At 35.6% G+C, this 21352-nt stretch overlaps 1 protein-coding gene across 1 annotated transcript in view; it reads left to right on the top strand.

Annotated features, from left to right (window-relative positions):
• Positions 1 to 220: 220 nt before the first annotated feature.
• Positions 221 to 21352, top strand: part of LOC128992711 (basement membrane-specific heparan sulfate proteoglycan core protein-like) — a 385028-nt gene continuing 363896 nt past the window's right edge. Inside the window, exon 1 of the mRNA XM_054416431.1 lies at positions 221 to 329. Within this exon, the coding sequence (XP_054272406.1) occupies positions 258 to 329 (72 nt within the window). The 5' untranslated portion in view covers positions 221 to 257. The remainder of the gene's footprint in view (positions 330 to 21352) is intronic.

The raw sequence follows: 21352 nt of genomic DNA on the forward strand, positions 1-21352 counted from the left end.
TGTCTTTGAATCCTCCCTTTCCACTGTTTACTTTCCTCTTCACGATCTTGACTTTCGCATTCTATGCTGACACACCTCACTCCATTTAAGATTCTTTTCTCCAACTACGGACATTCCTCTTACTGAGGTTGATTCTCCTTTATCTGATTTTGAATTATACTTGTTTACTTAAATTCCATCTTCCTTATATTGACTTAAATCACTGATTTGTCTGTTGCAGCATGACCGATCGACAGTAGCAGTGTCTGTGACTAGAGATGGCTGCTGGACGCCTGGTGCTGCTGGGGTGTCTAGCCCTGGCGCTGCTGCAAACACCGTCACACGCTGAGGTACGACTTTCATTTGATCTTTATTGTAACTCATCATAGAAAAAATAGGTGTAGAGGGAACATTCATTTCGGTTATCGGTTGTATAACAAGATCTCGAGATGTGGATTTTACTTGGGTGTATAGTTAGTGTTAAGTTACTTAGTTAAGTGTTAAGTGTTGTACTTGGGTGTCTAGCGAGATTGTAATTCTTTTTCCTCTTCTCGTCAGGTTGTAGTTCATATAGTAACTACAATCGTGACGCAAGCTAATGTTTCCTATGCAAAAAATATCTCTCCATTCGGATGGCAATAAGGGTAAACACCGTTAAAATCTGACAAATGAGTTTCAATATACTTTTCCAACGCAATATGATGTGTATTTGAGCAAGTCAGTACGGTTGCTGCATCATATGAGTCATTCCATTGCTGAGGTCATGTTGCATAAAACGCAGAACGTGCTGATGATAAGAAGAGTGTCGATAAAAGGGTTACGAAGATGGCAGCTGTCGCTACTATTGCTGTGGTGTATTAGTGTACTGTGACACGATTAATTAGTAGTTTGATATTGTAGAGCTATTGTATTTCAAAGATTCAAGTTGATTTTGAATATCACGCAGAAGAAGTTGGCCTACACCCCGCAGATATGTATACTACTCGGAATACAATTAGAGTATGTTGAATTTAACAACTTATCAATGACCTAATTGCTCAAGTAGATTACTATATGGCCAAAATTTAGTCAACAACTGTTTTCCAAAATAAAGGTAGGCCTAATCGTAGAGCTTTGTTTCAGTAAATGTAATATTCGTGGGAAGTGTATGCAATTGATTTAGCTTGAATTGAAATAACCGTAATCTTAAAGCGAACTCGCAAGAGAAACTAAAATAGTTTGCTTTTGGGAACACGTGAATGTGTGCTTCCTCATTCAGGTACGATTCAAACTGGATAGGTTGCTTGTAAAACTACCTGAAAAAATGAATTTCAAGCTAGTTTGAAAAGTAAAAATAATATCCTCCTTTCCAAAACCTAATTCAAGTCACCAATTCGTTCAGGTTTTCTTCCATATGAAGCTGGACAATCGAGCCGGGAGCCTTCAAAGGGCAATCATTGATTGAATGATACATAATCTGAATCTTTGCACCACAGCTACATTACAAGTTTGTACAAAGCGTTCTCGTGGTATCTCCTAGGTAGGACGGTGTGTGAAAGATACACCACGAAGTGATAAAAAGTCTGTCTGTTATCAACCTTATCACTAGAATGTTACAGCTTCCAAACCCAGCATTGCAGACTGGGTATGTTACATCTTATCGGTCGTTCTCATTGGTTCACTCACATGACGGATTCAGGTCATCCCATGTCTAGATTATGAAGAGAACTATGCTAATTTGGTGGTATCAGGATTTTAGATACGTGAACAAGTAGTTTTTCACTCTCTATTACTCTTGGGTATTTTTTGCCTAGGAAATAGGTATCGAGACAATAAATTAAAAGGGGGAATGATCGTAACCGACTATGAGAAACTGAAGAAGGCGTTGTGACAAAAATTTGTTGCATTGAATGGAGGGACAATTAATTTTGACATGTAATATATTGTGCATTTTGGAAGTATTTTTATAGTTTAAAATGCTCGCAGTACTTAGAAATGCAATGCTAAAATTAAAGTTTTACTTAATCTTTGTTGAAGATATTTTAATTTCGTTTATTAATCAGACGAAGTTTTAACATTTCGAAATGCAATCGTACGATACTTACTACGTATACATAGAATAAAGGCTTGTATATGTTATACTAGCTGGCCCGACATACGTCGTCCTGTCGTAATGTGGTTTTATGTCAAATGCTCGTTCATTTTCAAGATGAGCTCGTTCGCATCGCTCAACCACGTCCTGGTGGACGTTCGTTTGCTACGCTTACTCACCTTTAGGTTGGAGCTTGTTCGCTGCGCTCACTTGCCTTCAGGTTTAGCTCGTTCACTACGCTAACTCGCCTCCAGGTTGAAGTTCGTTCGCTACGCTCACTCACCTTTTGGTTGCGAATTAGCTGTTATCGTAAATAAAAAAAAATAATATTGCTGCACGCTGTTGGTAAACCTATTACCTTTTAAATGCTATTGAACATCACAGAATCAAATTGTTTAGTTGAACCAGGCTGTTAAGATTCTTTAATTCCATTTAAATATGAGTACTCATAAGGTTAACATGAGAAACTCCAGAGCCACTGGGGCGGAGCCCTTTTGACGGATCTGCACCAAACTTCACACAAACCATCATTGAATAATGCTTAATAATGCCTGAAAGTTTCATTACAATCTGTCGAGCGGTTCCTGAGTCCATAAAGTACAAACAAACATACATACATACAAACTAACATACATTGGATTTTATATATATATATAAGATGATTATTCTGTGGTGTAATTCACAAACAGAACTCAAGGAAATTTTATTACTCTGTCGAAAAATGTCAGCCAATCCTTTTAGTTGCATTTGTTACTTTGTAATAATCGAGAAATGCACTTTTATGGTAAACAGGGAATGGATATTGAGACGATATCAAGAATATCATTGACCCTCGCTTTTGGAATATGCTGATAAATCTAAATATTTGCCTCATTCTCTCTGGCTTTTATATCACATCTGGTTGTTTTCCACACGAAAACAGGAATTTGAATTATTTTATAAGGTTAACCAATTTGTTTCGGATGCTTTTATTTACATTCGATGACTCGTTTACTCTATTAGGAATGGGTGGATAGGTAACAGAAGCCATGTTACCTTCTTATGAAGAATAACGTGTTTAAACAACATAAACATTCCAGCTATTAAATCATCAATATATGAATTATTCACTATTTTATACTTTTCAACTCCTCATTGGCCCGGAAAGAAAGATTCCAACAAATTTCATATTGAATTTGACAATAGATCGATTGTCAAGAGCCACTAGCCGTGGCCTGGGAGGACTAAGATGAGTCTATGGACCTTGAGGCGCACCCATTATTACTATTCAAAATTTCAAGGAACTACTTTACCTACTGCTGTGTCAGTGTCATCCTAGGTTAAACTTATCCGAGGCTACCCTACAGATGTGTAGAGAGTTCTGTCTTTGAGTTGACTGTAGAGAAGAGAAGAATTAGAGATTCAATATCCATCCTGTAACCAGTTTAAGAACAAGAAAAAATACTTAAATTCAACCAAATGCGTTGCTGTAAAATACTGTTTTCATTCGTATACATCATCTTCTTAATCTTAAGAACGAAAACTTGTCAAAAGGTGATTGGAGTGAAATTATCCGTGTATCTTTATTACTCAATTAAATAAGCCATTGATTAAGCCAGAACCATTGTTTAATTCAAAGCTTGATGCTCAAGGTCCAGTTTTAATCCATCAAAAAGCTCACTTTTCTCAGGATCTATCTCCTTTGAAGGTGAGGACTATAAACTTTTAGCTACTTAAGCTATCTTTTAAATTAAAAGGTTTAAGTAATTGAATTTATCGCTTTACCATCACTTTCTGGTGTGCCGTCGTCCAGAAGCATGTGTTATCCAGCCGCGAGTCCAGGGCAGACCGCCAACTCGTCATTGGTGGGATTATTGGCCATAAACAGGCCGTCTGAGCCCAGGGGGTCTTGTTATAGCTGGGTACTTTTGACTTGGAGGCACCCAAGAACTAATTAGAAACGAACTTTAGCATATGCATAGCAAGGCCCGCTCCTAGTGATTGAGAATATTGTATTTGTATTCCGAGGAAGATTAACTTCATGTTGAATCTTTAGTATTGTGACTTATATAGGATGTTCCATGGATATCGAAATGAATAATATGTATATTACTAATAATGTTTTGTCTGATTGGTTCCGTCCCGAGTTTTTAGAAGTTGACCTCGGGTGCGATAAGACACTACCGCGAATGCAACGGGTGCATTGAACATTACAAACAACTCACAATTATGATCTCCCGTTGATAGATTGACGGATGAAAGAAAATGCAATAGCTAAAAATAAAACTTTTAACTAAGGATTAATTTAATTAAACACTCGTTGGTGATTTTACATTTATCAACCATGTTATATGTATATGTATATAATCAGAATTGATTAAGGCAGGAGGGGCAAGACTAGCGAAGGAGATTCACAAATTGATTCTGGATATTTGGGAAAAAGAAGTGATTCCAAACGAATGGAAGGAAGCGATAGTCATTCCTATTCATAAGAAAGGTGACAAAAAAGAGTGCACCAACTACAGAGGTATTTCTCTCCTCAACAGCACCTACAAAATACTATCAAAGATTTTACAAAAAATATTGGAGGAGTATACATCAAATATAATAGGTGAACATCAAGCAGGCTTCACAAGAGGTAGATCAACCACCGATCAAATATTCATACTGAAGGAGGCAATTGCCAAATACCATGAATTCAATAAAACCTTTCTCTGCCTTTTTATCGATTTCTCCAAAGCATATGACTCGATTAGTAGAAGACGACTCTGGAAGATTATGGAAAAGTATGGAATACCCTAAAAATTAATAATCTTATCAAAATCAAGCATATCAGAATCTAGGTGTAAGGTTAAGATAAATGGCGAAATCTCAGAAAAGTTTGATGTAAGCACAGGCGTAAGACAGGGGGATGGTTTGTCCCCATTGCTATTTAATTTAGCTTTAGAGGAAGCACTACAAGAAGTAAGACAAACAGTAGCTGGAATTACAATAGGGACCAAAATAAACGTCCTTGCATTTGCAGATGATGTTGTAATTATAGCGGAGAGTAAAGAAGAGTTGAAAATGCTGGTCACAAAACTCCTAAACCATACAAAGAAAGTTGGTTTAAGAATAAATGAAGGGAAAACAAAAATAATGGAGTGTGGGAGAGCAACCCAAATAAACAATGACAACTATATAGAAATAGAAGGGTACAACTTTAAAAAAGTAAACAACTTCACTTATTTGGGAGTAATGCTGGCGAATAATAATGAAGAAGATATGGAAATACAACAAAGAATAAATGTAGCACACAGAAGTTTATCAGCATCCCACAAACTATTAAGCTCTCGAATACTAACTATCACACAAAACAAAACTCCGTATATATAAAACCATTATAAGACCAGTTCTGTTATATGGCTCAGAAAATTGGGTGTTAAGTAAAAAAACAGAAAAACGTTTGATAGTATTTGAGAACAAAATATTGAGAAAAATATATGGTCCAACCTTTGAAGATGGAGAGTGGAGGATAAAACACAATGCAGAGTTGAGGCAATTATATATAGACCCAGACATAGTGGCCGAGGTGAGAGGTAGGAGAATGAGATGGGCTGGCCATCTACTAAGGAAAGAGGACGACTCCTTAGTCAAGAACGTCCTTTTGAACAATCCGGAGGGCAGAAGACCACCAGGAAGGCCCAAGTTGAGATGGCGAGACCAGGTTAGAAAAGACCTAAGAAGACTGGGAAGAAGGGAAGATGAGGCAATGGATAGAAAAATCTGGAGGCAGTGTGTTGGCGAGGCAAAGTACCACCTTGGGTACCAAGAGCCACGGCAGTAAGTAAGTAAGTAAGTTATATGTATAACAGAACTCTCCGGTGATGTTATGTTATATCCATACAATTATTAAAATCTGATGCAATTACTCGATTTTTTGAAAATATTAAAAATTGGATGGCAATACACGAATGTTTTTTTCAAAGCAGTTATCGATAAAAAAATATAGCCTTTTACATGGATACTTACTATGATTTTCTATAACCTTTTTTTTGGAAAAAATCCCTAGATTGCGTTCATGCAAATTATTTTTCACATAAAGTTCTAGATTCTGTAGAAGTCATGAAATGCATAGCATTTAATTTAATAATTTTAAATTGCCTCAAAATAGTAAATTACAAATTCACCGCAGTAAGATATTCCCTAATTTCTTACTAGCAATAACAAATTATATAAGGCATAAAAGTTAGGTTGTTGAATTTTATTCGGAAACGCTTATAAAGGGTTGCTTAAAGGTTGTGTATTTGAAAAAAAAAAAAACACAAGTAAAGTTCGATACTTTACACGATTAGAACCTCCCTCAGGGACGACCCTAGGGATGACGTGGTGCTATAAATATCTCTACTGCAAGGGCTGCATACGCTCCAGCTGTCTGTGTTATTTAATTTTATAATTCATTTATAAGTCATACACGTTTATACGGAACATTGGAGTTGTATGTGATAATTGACTCTGTTGTAGAAGAGGTTAGAAAAGTTATAATTAATAAGTCACATAAATATATGTTAATAATTATATACAATTTGGATTTTTTGATTAGATATTTGTTTATGGATATTTGTTTGTTATGAAATATCAAATTGTTTTATCATACAACCATAGGGGCGAAAATTAAATAAGACGAGAGATTTAAACAATACACTTGTTCTTATTCATCATACAGTCTGTTGAATTACAGTTTCAACGCAGCAGAGATTAATAAGATACTGGCCCTATCTCATATCAAAGGTTCTATTCGTGTATGACTTTTGTAAACAATTATTGTATGTCCAATGTGTATTCGTTTAGTAAATTAAATTATTTAGAGGATTACGTCGAAAGTTGAATCATAGTGCAATGTGTTGATGAATTATCTTATATTGATGCATGTAAGGATCATTGTACATTTAATCCACCTTTGGTTTTTAAGGATATAAATAAGCCTATTTGTCGGCCTATTTGATTTACCTTTGTGTAAAATTGTTTTTGAGTCCATTCGGAACAAACACACTTACATCACCTTCTTTTTATATGAGTCTAGATTGAACTATGTACTTCACCTAACCTGACCAAAGTAAAATTACACCCAAGATAGAAAAAAGCCATATTTTATATCTTTTTGCAATACACTTTTTAATTCTGTTGAATCTATCTTCTATCTTCACTTCGCTCAATGTCTACAATATCACATCCTTATCTCAACACTCCATAGCTAATCTTTACAATTTTGGCAATGAAGCAAGTCAGTGTTGTCTGATGTCTGTATTGTCGTGTGTTATATCTCTGACGACTCTTATCGCGAGTTTCGATTGCTCACGACAAATTACGACGGGTTTGACCTGAATTTGATCTTCTCGATCGTTTGTAATGCGTTAAACGGACTTGACTTACGATTCCGAGGTGAGAGGTCAATTGAATTCGAAGTGGGAGGATGTAAATGTAATGGGTTTTAGATTCGGTGGTTTTGAATTGGGTGTATTGAGATGGATTTTGAAACATTTCTTGCAATAGTTTTAGTTTGGTTATGTTGTTGTGCATATATATAAAGCACTTGGATAGATCGCAGGTAAACTTAAACAAGCTAAGTTTTAGCTCATGATTATTGTCTTGTAATCTTGACAACAGGATCAAATAAGTTATCATTACTATACATTTCTAACACAGTTATTCCAACTATAGTATGTTTTCTGTGCTATAGTTAAGTATTTGTGAATAGGAATGCAATACGTCTGGGTACTTACGTATTAAACGGAGGCCACATTTTGTCAGCGCGCTGCGGCGGTTATGTTAGGTTGGGTTATCGTAAATATTATGTGTGTAGGACTTTCCTCGCTTCGTTATGAATCGATACCAGACGAGTTATACTTTCTATTATTATGATAACCCAACCTAACATAACCGCCGCAGCGCGCTGACAAAATGTGGCCTCCGTTTAATACGTAAGTACCTACGTCTGTAGGACATTTAAACCTATAAGGACGTGAAACAACGAATTTCAATTTGTGTGATTGTATTACAAATTAACAAGACATATTTATTTCCCATTTAAAAAATTGGTTCCTTGTGTAAGTCTCACCGTGCCACCTACGGTAATAGCCACGATATTATATGCTATCGATTTAGAGAAATTCGCTAAAATTGGTGGAGAGTAAAATAGTAGGATTAATGTTATAACAGATACTTTTAAACCCATTAAAAAATGCTACATAATTGTATCATTTATTTATTACTGGACCATTTTCATAGGGGCCCTTTTGTTTAAGTAAAACGAAAGAACAATCTGTCTTGTCAGATTCTCTGCCAAGTTTTAACGGTTCTTTTTATGGGAACGATTAAAAGTTGGAGTTGGAGCATATTTGGCCTCGATGGGCGTTAACAGCTGTTATAAACAGTGTTTTTGCTGTTTACTCCAGCTATGATGGAGGCTGTCAAACATTTCAACACTTTTGATCGTTACTCAGCTAGCGTCGCTCGGACCATATGTTCTGGGGTATTTATACCTAGATTAATGGGTTAGGACCACTTTAGTGGGCCACAGCCTTTTTGATAGGTTTTGTAACGTTGGTCTTTGACCGTGGATGCACTTAGACATTCCAATAATTCCATCTCCATGTTACAGTTGAAGTATACAGTTTAAATTTGTAACTTTGAGCTAGTACTACGTACTAATGCAAGAGTCGCATTGTTGTAAAATACTTTAGGTTATCAATTGATAAGTTTGATTGTGATGTTAACTGATGTAGATGGTAGGTCTACTTTATTATCCGAAATGTGAAAGCATATGCTTATTTAGTTTTGCTTTTAATGCAAATCAACTCTTGGATTAGTGTGTTTTTAATTTAAACCATCACATTTCGTATTTATTGGTTAACCTAGTTTGAAAATTATGATTTGTTTACGTGCTTATTGAGGATTGCATTTAATTGTCTGCCTAGTATAGGGCCAAGAATAAAATATAAAGGATATGTTTGCACTAAACGTTGTAGGTTGTAGGATAAAAATAGCAAATATGATGAATAATGGGTTAACATTGGTGATAGCCTACAATTTGTGTTGTGAAATAATAGTATTATTGAAAGGCAAAATATGTAAGATTTTAAAATGTTGATACTTGTATAAAAAGAAAAGTAGTAGTTTAAAATAACTGTATCAATTTTATTCTATAGGGAACCTTTGGCTTTGGACACATACAGATAACATAAAGTGAGAAACATACACGTTTAGATTATAAATAGGGAATATAAATAGAAACGTTTTAAGACAGACATTCAGGGGTAGGGGAGAAAACAACCCGGGACAGGAATAGAGTAATCTACTGGTGTCTGTGCTAGTATTTCTCTGCCCTGTATGGCGGGAATGTTTGCAATATTGGAGGGAAGGGAGGTTCTCACCTGTGAAACATTCGATTACAAGTTGACCTGAAGGGCTTCGTCGTCTTGACCGATATGTACCTTCAGACGTTACCTCCCCTCCCCCCTCCCACCACTACCCCCCTAGTGTACTGTTGTTGTTACGTCTATAAACATTGTAATGCGATCACAACCGAAACAGGCGTCTTGGACTTCACTTAGAGCTGGATTGATTTGGGTATACTATTATCGATCAGTGAATTTTGTGACGAGATGTTGTTTCTTGATGATGTTTACAACAAATTGTAATATTATAGTTTTCCGTCAAATAGTTGAACTTGAACAAATGTAAAAATGCTTCTCTTTTAAGTCCTCTTTCCGTTGCAAATACCAGATACAGCAGCTAGTAAACAATAAAAATAAATCCGTGCATCATAACCACTCAATACCTGTCAAGCAATATTTTTGTTTTATCAATATACACAATGTTTTTAATTAAAGTTTTTAAATTACAATTTAAGTTTTATTGGAGTTAAGATTAGCATACTTTGGGGATAAATCTATGGATCGCACACTGTTCTATGCTATGGAACACACCGCACACTATCAATTAGCGTTGCCTTGAGCCCCCAGCGAGCCAAAGGCGAGTTAAGTAATATACACAATGTTTGTAATAAAATTTTTAAAATTACAATATCAGTTTTATTAGAGTTAAGTTTAGCATAATTTGGGGATAAATGTATGGGTCGCACACTGTTCTATACTATGGAACACACTGCACACCATCAATGAACGCTGCCTTAATCTTTCTATTATTATACTACATCACAAACTACATCAGTTATGTGGACGCGCAAATTCAATGTTAAAAGAGGCCGTCATTCAGTACCTTATCCGTAGATTTGGTCTTTTTATAGGAATTCAACGGTTAGTCTTGGATTTAGCTCTGAAGATCCTTTTCGCACCTATGGTACACTGTAGTCTAGATATTAAGTTATATTTTACACTAATACGGAAGGCTATTGCTATACTATATACAATTCGCCAAGAAGCACCTTTGAATGACGTTGGGTTACTTTCTGTACGTTTGGGTCCAAACCACTTGCTTTACCTTCTGAGAAGTGATGTTTGTGTGTTGTGCCGATATTCAATTCATTGCCGACACCCAGTGAAGCTGTCGCCACTACAGCTGATTCCCAGCACGGTTCAACGACAAAGGTTATCAACGGCGCCGGATGCTGAACGTCATCGCTAAATGCGGCATCACAATCACTTCCGAACTTCTGCTTATTCACACAATTTCCTAGTTGTTTTTGTAGCTGTGGATTGTTTTTCTGAGAAATGCATAATAGAGTGCTAACTTTCGGCAATGACTTTGAAGGTATAGGCCTACTCAAGTAGACAACCAATCTACGTAACCATACCGTCAGCTGTGCTGCGGTTACCATAGGTTCTGGCGCACACCACTGGGAGCGCCATGTAGTTACGGGGTACGTGCTACCTTTGTGCTACGTAACTACACGGAGCTCCCAACGGTGTGCACCAGAATCTATGGTACCATGGTAACCGCAGCACGGCTGACTGTCTATTCTTGTTGTCTATGACGTAACCCACCTGTGCCCATTTCACATTAACATTAAAATCATTAATACAGCGACGCACAAATAGGTGCGTATTTTGAGATGGAAATAGATTAAAGGTGAGTGTAAAATGAAGAGAACATCTGTGAAGCGTTTACTGACTAAAACCAGCTGTTTCCTTGGCCGCGAGAATTTGTTCGCGAGAATCAGGTATCAGGTACTAGGCTGGGCCTAGTATCGAACCATCAAAAACCTACTGACTACTGAACTTTCTCAGGATCGAACGGGCAACCTTTAGATTGTTAGGCGAGCACTATATCCATTCAGCTATCCAGATATTTTGTATTATACTATTGCATTAGTAACATAAATATTCACATTTGTTTAATGTAAATATTTGTGATCAAAGCCACGACGGAGTTAGTCGTTCATGAGAAAGAGCCTCTCAGAGGAGTGCGCTATTGTCAAATTTATATTTGGTCCCTTGGATTTTGTTACTGAGACTGGGGTGTTTTTAAAAGTTTTTTGGTTAAATCGGTGAATAATAATCTAGGCAGTTGCTGATAATCACTCACTATTTTAAATTAAAAAGACAATCAATTAAAAATAGAATTATAGTTCAAGTTTACATTTCCATAACAATCTGGAGGTTTTGTATTCTTTTTAGTAAATCGTTTTAGAAAATCATCTCGGTTTAATTTCATTAGGACAGTTGCTGCAATTCTATTAGCCTAAATAAAAGTTTAGATTAGACATTCGTGCAGTGATTTTAAATTTTATTTATTTGTAGCGTTTGTTCGCCCTTTTGACATTAATCTGCGCGCTTCTTAGTACAAAACTGGTTTACAGAAAAACAGTAAAGCTAAACAAGTTCAAATCAATAAAACAAAAGCAAAACTCAGGGTGTACATTCACAACTATTGGGTAAAACTCGGAGGCACAATAAAAACATGTAATTAGCACTAATTTAATAATGGTCTTAAAAGAATGTTTTACAATTTCTTTTACTATTCTATGGCCGAAAGACTTTTGAAAACTTGTACACTTCAAAATACAACATTGACTACGCTTCACTATGATGTAATATCTAATTGAAGCCTCTCGCTATTTTTAGTCTGTATGGTTGTGCGTCTTTAGTTAATCAGCTGAATGAGTTGCTATAGTTGATACGTCTGTGTGTCGCCGCCGTCTGTCCGTCTGTCTGTTAAATGTTCATAAATATGCCAATCGTGTCGGCTGTATGACTCACAGACGCCTAGTAAATCTATTCATTGTCGCTGACAATGTATGGGCTGACTCGTTTGAACTAAGGTTACCAGTTTAAAACTTGTGAATTTTCTAGGCAAGAATCTGTTTTAGTAGTTTTATGAGACAGTTTTTCTTAGCCGACTATTCAGTCACATCCGTCATCCATGATCAATGATCACAATTTCTAACTATCGGAAGCGATGGAATTCAGACACAATTTCTAAGTCAAATACACAGGTTATGCAATGAGGCTGAAGAGGTCTTTCAACGTGTTCTCCAACCGATGAATCTTCCCAATACGATTTGTAGACCTTTTGTCATAGAGACTGAGGTTCAAATCCTGTTAAAGGCCTTTGGATTGTTTTACCTATATATCAATGTCGTGAGATGGTCGAGTACCTCTTTTGCTCTAGATCAACGTTGGAAATATAGGAGGTCTTTTAGAAAAGAAGAAATTTCACTGTATTGTAGACTTCACACTACAAAAAATCCAATAACTTGATAAGTCAAACCATTAGGCAAGTGGTTAAAACACATCAAGATTAGTTGTTTAATGTGTTTTAGCACATTACTATCCAATATACTAAATATTTGTTGCCATTGCTATCACATTTTGATCCTTATACTCTCAAATTCAACATACGATTTTGGCGAAAACATGATGTTTTCATTCACTACTTTTAGAACAATCTTGTTGTTGACCAGCCATATCATGAGCCCTGTGCTATGTCATATTATGACCTTACTATGCTATGCCATGCCATGCCATACAATGAGCCACGAGCCATGAGCCATGTGTTGTCCCGTCTGGCGCCCACCGTCTCTTTGCTATGTAGGCGTTGCCCTCAGCAGCATGTCGTCACGCCGCTGTTTTGCTGTCATTGACTCCTTTCTTGAACATTCAATATGATTAAAAGTAATCACACCGCGTGCATTTGTTTATTTATTGACGGAAACATCTTTTTATTGAAGCCATAAAGATACAACATTCATAAACTAGGTAGCTATTGAAATAACCAACAGTTGAAATGCCAAGGAATAGAAATTTGAAAATAAGTAACCAATCGAGTAACCAACGATAATAATACGATACATGATAAATGATTCTTCCATCCGTGGACCTTTGAGAGAAGGAATTGTACAGGTCAGGTATAATCTAGGCCCTAGGAGCTATGCACTTGACTCTAATTGATATATCAGTTAGCTTTCACTGTCATAAAATCTTAACTTCGCCAGATACTCTTCGACTTACTTTGATACTCGAGTTATTTAGAATTAATTGTAGTAATCTTTCTGGAAATGCTTGGAATAGCATAGTCATACTCCCGTGGCCATTGAAAACCAAGTACGGTTTGGCCTCGCCAATCATGTGCCTCCAGGATTCTATGTCCTCTGTCAGCTCCAGGTCTGCTCCCATACTCCTTAGGTCCTTTGTAACTTTGTCAATCCATCGAATTCTTGGTCTTCCCAATGGTCTCCTGCCCTCCAAAGTACCTCTCATCACTTGTTTTACCATCTCTCTATGTCACAGCTGCGTAGAATGTGGCCCAGCCACCTCAACCTACTCTTTACTACTGGAATAACATAATCCTTATATTGGGTTCATTTTGTCATTATACTGTACCTTAAGACCAGTAGTTTTCTGTAAAATTTAATTTAATTTCCTATACTTGAACTGTTTAGTCAAAATAAAGGTGTTAGGCACTTTAATAAACTATAACAAACTTTGTTGAATCCATGTTCAACTTTAACTGGGAATGGAGAGATAATAAAGAGCCACAGAAGTACAAGTCATGTGTGTTTATTTATATTTCGCTGAGAAGCACATAAAAAGCTCAGTGACGGCATTTCAGCCACGGTGACTCAGTAATTGCTCCATTCATTAGTGTGAATTGGCTGATAACATAATTTATCAGTCATAAATTTGTTCGGTGGCGGGGAGCGAACCAGCGACCTCTCCGATAAGAGGTCGAGACTTGAGAAATAAAGAAATACGGTTTGCAGCTTGAAACTAGTGTTGATAAGTTGGGCGCCATGTAAATTTCGTCGTGGATGAGGAAATTTATTTTTCGTCAAGAATATCCAGGGTTGGACCAATTTTAGTGTACATAACTTCCCAAATTGATCATCTTAATTTTACAACAACCTCAATAAAATATCCCACGAACCATTAAAAAACACACAGTTTTCACATAAACGTATAATTATGAAATAGCTTTATAGAGATAGAAATTCTCGGATAGTGTAGTGTTTGGTTCGTGGGTTTTTGCCTCTGGGACATGGGTTCAAATCCCACCAATCACCAATTTATTTTAGCTGCGTGATTATGAGTGTATATACCCAGTCTATTGAAGTTTGTTGTAAGTTGTACGTCTTCCCATGAAGTTTAAAAATTATGTCTCTTAGAAATCTCCCTCTTCAAATAGTCATCAGATAATTTTAAGTTGTACTTTAATACTGAAGATGATTTCCATCTTACTAAGTGAAATGATGTAAATAGGGGACCTAAACAATTCTTTGCTACGAATGTAACGTTAGAAGCTACATTTACCACTGGTAGTTTTATGGGAAGGGAAAAGTCTGGAGAAGTTAAGCCGAACACCAAACAGATTTTCTGAAAGGAGATTTCATTAAGGACCAGAAGAATACGAGGGCGTTCTGTTGAATTTGAATTGTTCTGCTCATTTGACTTAAATATTAATTTTTTGAGTTTATATCAATTTTGAACACTCATTTGAGGTTTAAATTGCGATTTTTGAACAGTTCCTAAGATAGAACCACAAGGTCTCTTCTTACCATGTTTAAAAAAAGTCATTAGCTTCCATAAGAGACTAGAACAGATTTTAAAGGGGAAATCCACCTTTGCTGTTATAGTATAAACATCAATTTAAATTAGCTTGAACCTCTATTACAAACGATTATTCGACAATCCTGTTACGATTATTGAACGTGTAAATTTCAATCCAATTTTCAGAGTTTAATTTAAAGTCAACCATTATATTTAAAAAAAAAACTCAAGATTAAAATTGTACCTTTTATTGAAATTTATATTATGATTTGTTTATAACACTACGGTATGACAGTGTATCTCACTAATGTGAATACATATCTCTTAATTGCTTTTACATCAGTCCGAAGTCATTACCCAATATCATTTAAATTACGGCCCACACACAATTATGTTACCACTTGATGACTATGCCATCAATACACCCAGCAACAGGACCTGTTCCTTTCACTCCTATGCGTGGGAAGCTTTCCTATCACCTCTATGATGTTTACACCGTAAACAAACGTATCCAAAACACCGACAAACCATTAAGATGCGTGTTATGGATGTTTTGTTTACCACCGAATAAAAACCGAAAGTAATATCATGTTGAAGCGTAAAAGGGGGTTGTGATGAGTACGTTAAGTTTTGGGAGCACGGATGCATGTTTTAAGCGGAAAAGTTACCTATCAAAATTCTTCAATATCTGTGGTTTTGAATATTTAGTTATTTATACAAAGTTTTTTTGTGATTTTTAGATTATTTTGTAGATTATAATACACTACTTAAATTTATCAAATATTAATTATATATATAGAAATATTAATTTAGACAATGTGATTAATGGAAGATAACGCTTTCAACGTGTCTACTGTTGTTTTTGATTTTCGATTAGCACTTTAAATTACGAAGTACCACAATATACTTCTTTATCTTTATAAATTTAATCTTTTAAAACTACTGTGAGGGTAAATCTTATTTGTTATCATCTAATCCGGCGGGAAAATTGGTTTAAAATAATAAAATAAAGTATTTTGCAATCTACAATTGCTAGCAACTTATGTAACACAACCAAAAAAGATCCTCTGAGCATTTTATATTTTACTAGATTCACATAACTTAATAACTGTACTATATGACACATTTGTTTGAAATTCATAGATTGTGGACAGTATTATGTTATTTAAAAAATACTGCAGACATTTTACATAGGTAATTGATTGTTATAGTAACAGAACTAACTGGATCACACAACGTGCGTTTAAACACTTTAAATTTCCTTTCACGAAACTGATAAGAATATTGTTCAACTACAAGTTTTTTTAAAACTCACCACACCTTTAAAAATCCAAAATTATCAAACTTCACTTTGGGAAACCTCATGTGTGTGGTTCAAACGTCAAAAGCGAGGCAACGCGCTATTGGCAAACAACAGACAACAAACAAGACAACAATCACCAAGGGTTCACACAACCTGACGTACTCGACCTGAACAAAGAGATTGAAAGAAGTTTGGCACAGAGGTTGCGAGAGCATTACAAAGTAAAATCCGCCTGTGTGAAGACGCGGCTAATTAAGGTGATCGATTCAAAGGTGTCTTTGTAAAAGGGGGGGGTGAAGGGGGGGTTGAAGGGGGTACGAGATACCACAAGGGCGTGCCATTCACTAAACTGTTTTAATCTTCTTTTCAATGCGAGATAAAAGCCCCGTGTGGCCCTTCAAAGACTGCGAGATGCAGTGCAATTTTAGATCTGCCAGGAAATGAAATAAACACAGGGGTTTTCGTGGTTGACTGTTGTAATATTGATGTGTAGGAGGTTTTGATGGATGCAGGACTTAGGGAACTTTACGTTGTTCAGGAAGTTATAGTTTCGAGGCAAATATTTTTTTGTGTTTTCTTTTTATATCCTCGACATATCGGTCCAAATCCTGGTCATGCCTTGCGTTGACTTTTTGATGGCATAATAATTTGGTTTCCCAATGACAAACAATGTATAGTAAAGAAGCATTCATAAACCCTAATCGTCGTGTTCCGCTGATCCATAAAGATTAAAATCTGTAGGGTAGGCTATGTTGTATTTATTCTACGAATTCAGTACTAGTTGTTATGCTCTGTTTTAGTGCCGTCCATATTTATGTCTGTTCTTGTCATAAACCGGACCTTGAAACGTTTACACCTCAAAGTTTGAGCTTGATAAACGTGGTTGCAAAAATGAGCTAGCACAAAGGTGCACAAAATTGATTTTTACAATTTTAAAGGAACGTTTAACTACGGATTCACCATCTTAAGTTTTAAAATCTTGCCTACTACACTCACCGCAATCGTCTTCTTTCAAGAAGGCTTACTAATCAGCTACATTTAAGCTCGAAGACGCTTCATTTAATTTCCAATTTCGGACCAGTGGGCACCCCCTCTGCTAATGTGCCTCAATGAGGGTAATTTCACACGAGCCCAAATTGTTACATACCACATTAGAACAGTTTAGCCCGTATTGGACTGATATTAACAATCAGCTGTTAACGCCCGCGGCGCCGACAACGTGTTGGTTCCCATCAGGTTCTGCCTCGCGAGATTGTTTTCTTTGAATTTAAGAATATATTGCTGAATTTTAAATATATTTTGTAGTACGTATTTATTTTGTATATTGTTAAATTGTTTGTCGAACATTACTTTTCTGTCGGTTCGAGTCCTCATTTTAATGTAATATTTTCAACGTGCACAATATTAAGTAACGAAATTCTCTGTAGGATAAATTTGATTTATTTTTTGTATTTACGTCTAAGTATCTATCTATCTATACTTATTTAATACGCAAGCAGATTTTTTGTGACAATTACTCCTCCGAAACGACTGAACCGATTGTCGTGTTTTTGGTGTCATTGGAAAGAACGTAACGTGAAGTTGTGCAGGAAACTTTCTTTTTAGGGAAATAATGAGAGAGTGAGGCACTGGAGCCCTTTAAAGTTTCGCATTTCTCCATAAGATTAACATTGGAAACAAATATTGTTATAAAACTCCAGCTGTTGTCAGAAATCATAAGTGAGAAGAAGAGCATGTTAATTGTAAACAGTCAATAAGTTTGCTAATTTAACAGTTTGCTACAAACATTAGCTGACTTGGTTGAAATTCGTTTTAAAATAACGCCTGTAACACTTAGCAATTGCTCGAATTAGAGCAACAGGGACACTAGTTTCATACCTTTTGTAATATCTATCATGAGAACCTTGGATGAAATTATTCCCTCATCATGTATACAATGGATAGATTTTAAACCATTTTCGCATGCATTTTTCTTATCCTCAATTCAGTTAGTTTTGACAGTCTGGATTCATTTGTGAGAGTATTATAATCTCGAATTATTAAATTTATGAATTCGAAACACACGATACAATCGCATTACAGTATTATGTTATCTATCGCACGTCGAAAAGTTTTAAAATCCTTTAATTCCATGATACATTGACAGTTGATTCGTCCATCTTTCTGGTAAAAAGATGCTCACTTAGGGACTATTAGGCTTAGGGGCTTACTTTCTCTTTATTAACCAACGTCTTCTACTATAAACTATACAATTACCTTTGAAAATAATTTCAATGAGATTCAGGAGGATTTAAGGAATTCACACCACTCAACACGACATTTTAAAACAAGAGTCTTTAATACAGTTACCTTTTTACTTTCTCCCCCTATACCATAGTATATGGAGAAAGTATTGTTTTCGTCAACATTTTCGAGTTTGAGTTTTGAGTGGATATATTCGTTTTGGGTCCTCCTGGACCCAAAAAAGTGGTTTTCGAAGTGATGTCTGTGTGTGTGTGTGTGTGTGTGTGTCTGTGTGTCTGGATGTGTACAGAGCTAGGGACTACACCTGTGGTCCGATTTCGATGAAATTTAGTATGTAGGTTCTAATCCATGGTATCTCCAGGCGTTTTTTTCATTTTTTTGAAATTTTGATTTTTAATGGGGATTTTCCCATAAAAACCCATAAAAAACCTGAAAAATCTGATTTTCTCGAAAATGGCCCGAACGATTTTGATAAAAATTTAGTATGTTGTAGCCCTTTAAATTCCAAACCAAATGGTACAAATCCCATTTCTGTAAAAATTATGGTTCAAAAGTTATGGTAAATTATGTTATTTTCCCATAAAAACCCCATAAAATAACGAAAAATAGGATTTTAGAAAAAAAATCCGGTTTTATTTTAACATAGTATGTTATATTCCTTAAAGTTTTAATAGATTTTTTCATTTTTAAAAAATTTTAATTTTTAATGGGAATTTTCCCATAAAACCCCATAAAATAACGGAAAAAAAGGATTTCCCCAAAAACGGCCCGAACGATTTTGATAAAAAATTTGTATGTTATAGTCCTTTATATTCTGAACAAAATGGTACAAATCCCATTTCTGTAAAAATTATGGTTCAAAAGTTATTGTAAATTATGTTATTTTCCCATAAAAACCCCATAAAATAACGGAAAAATCAGATTTTCACAAAAATGGCCCGAACGATTTTGAAAAAAATTTGGTATGTAGTCCTTTTAATTCTGAACAAAATGGTACTCATCCCATTTCCGTATATTTACTTTCACCGCTTACACATGATAAAGGTTGTTGACAAACTTATGGGAGAAAGTATGTGTCAGAAAGCTGATACCGTTTATTTATGTATACGCTTTAGTAGTATTTGGGCGATTTCAGCTACATTGCTGCCTAGGACTGAATTCAGCCGATTCATAAAAATCCATAACAAAGCCAGCAAAATGGAAATGCGTGGTCCTACCAAAACCAAATCTATGCCACCATGATTTTAGACGAATGATAGCTTTGTTTGGATCGTGTGGGACGTTTTGTCAGCTGTTTCTGGACGAGTGAAAAATCGGCTATTGTCACATCTAAACTCTATTAAAGTTACAAGCCCAACGTTCTGTTGGAGTTGTATCTACAAGCAAACACAAGACGCAATCAATGTATCGTAGCTCAGGGCTCCAGGAGTTATGGAGTTGAAGTTTGGAGATGGGCCAGAGCAACAGGTCCAGAAATACAACCGGTAGTTGAGTTGTAGGCCTACACTCTGTAGTGTAGAAGAAACTCCAACAACAGTATGAGTATTTTGATTGACTATAGTAGAATAGACTTCCCATGTAATGTTAAAATTTGAAGAAAAAAATAGAAGTAGTTCAGGACAATATCACCAGACGTCACTAGTGTATTGGGTTAAATCTATATAATTAATACGCTACATGAAACTTTGTCGGTTGAACTCCTCTACCATTTCTTAACAAATTTTATCCATTGACGTCTCATTGGAAAGAGCGTGTCGCGTAGATTTGCAAACTGACATTACATTTTTGAAAAAGTCCCTTGGGCTCTGCTCCAGTGGCTGTTAAAGCTCCCATGTTATCCTTATGAAGAACATAATTGTTTACATTTTGATCAGCTGTATAATTTAATTGCTGTAATTTATTTTTCAATTCAATGAAACACATTGGGTACATTTACTGATTTTGTTGAAATTAAATATTTACTATTTTAATTTCCTTTAATTAATTCTTTGCAATTGCCAGATTTCGAGCAACGTGTACACTAGTATTAATGAAAATCAATGCAGTGTCATATCAAACAGCTGATCGATTTATCACTTAACACAGAATATTGCCATTAGTTGGTGACCATCTCAAAAGATTGCACCACGTTTTTTTTTGCTTCAAAATTTTCTATTACTTGGGAAGTCTATTATGGATACAAGACGAACAAGTAAATCCCTGTAGACTTTCAATGTAAATTGAACAATTAGTTAATCTTTTTTGATTGACTGTGGAGTTTCAGGTACTATGGAAGTAATTGAGTTAAAATCTGTATGTGTATCTGGTAGTGATGATTCCAAAGTGTGAATGTTTTGAAGTTGGATGTATTTCAGTGAATACTTCTAGTGTAGAGTCCCCAAATCTATATTTATCGTCAGTTTTTAACTCTGGAATAATTTCAAATTATTGGATTTGAATTAACACTGATTAAGTAGTGGAGGCTATGAGTGGAAACTCCACCACTGCATGGGGTATACATTGGGGTTTTAATTTACAGTTAAATCAATGTTGTCTCCAAATCGAGACACCATAACACCATGTTTTTAAGTAGAAAAATGCTGAATAAGAACTAGGAGTTTTTACGATTTTCATAAAACAACATAAAAACAAACATACTAAACATATTTTTCATAATTTCCTCAAACACATTTTGTTATTCTTTTCTTTTTTGCAGGTCGGTAACACAAACTATTTGAGACACAGTGATCGTGCAAAGGTAAAACTTTAACATAGAAAACTCTGGCGTTTATGATTATTAAGTGTATAGAA

This window comes from Macrosteles quadrilineatus, unplaced genomic scaffold (assembly GCF_028750875.1).
Source record: "Macrosteles quadrilineatus isolate MER2022 unplaced genomic scaffold, UCM_ALF_1.0 Scaffold_4__1_contigs__length_99947679, whole genome shotgun sequence".
Classification (NCBI taxonomy): domain Eukaryota; kingdom Metazoa; phylum Arthropoda; class Insecta; order Hemiptera; family Cicadellidae; genus Macrosteles; species Macrosteles quadrilineatus.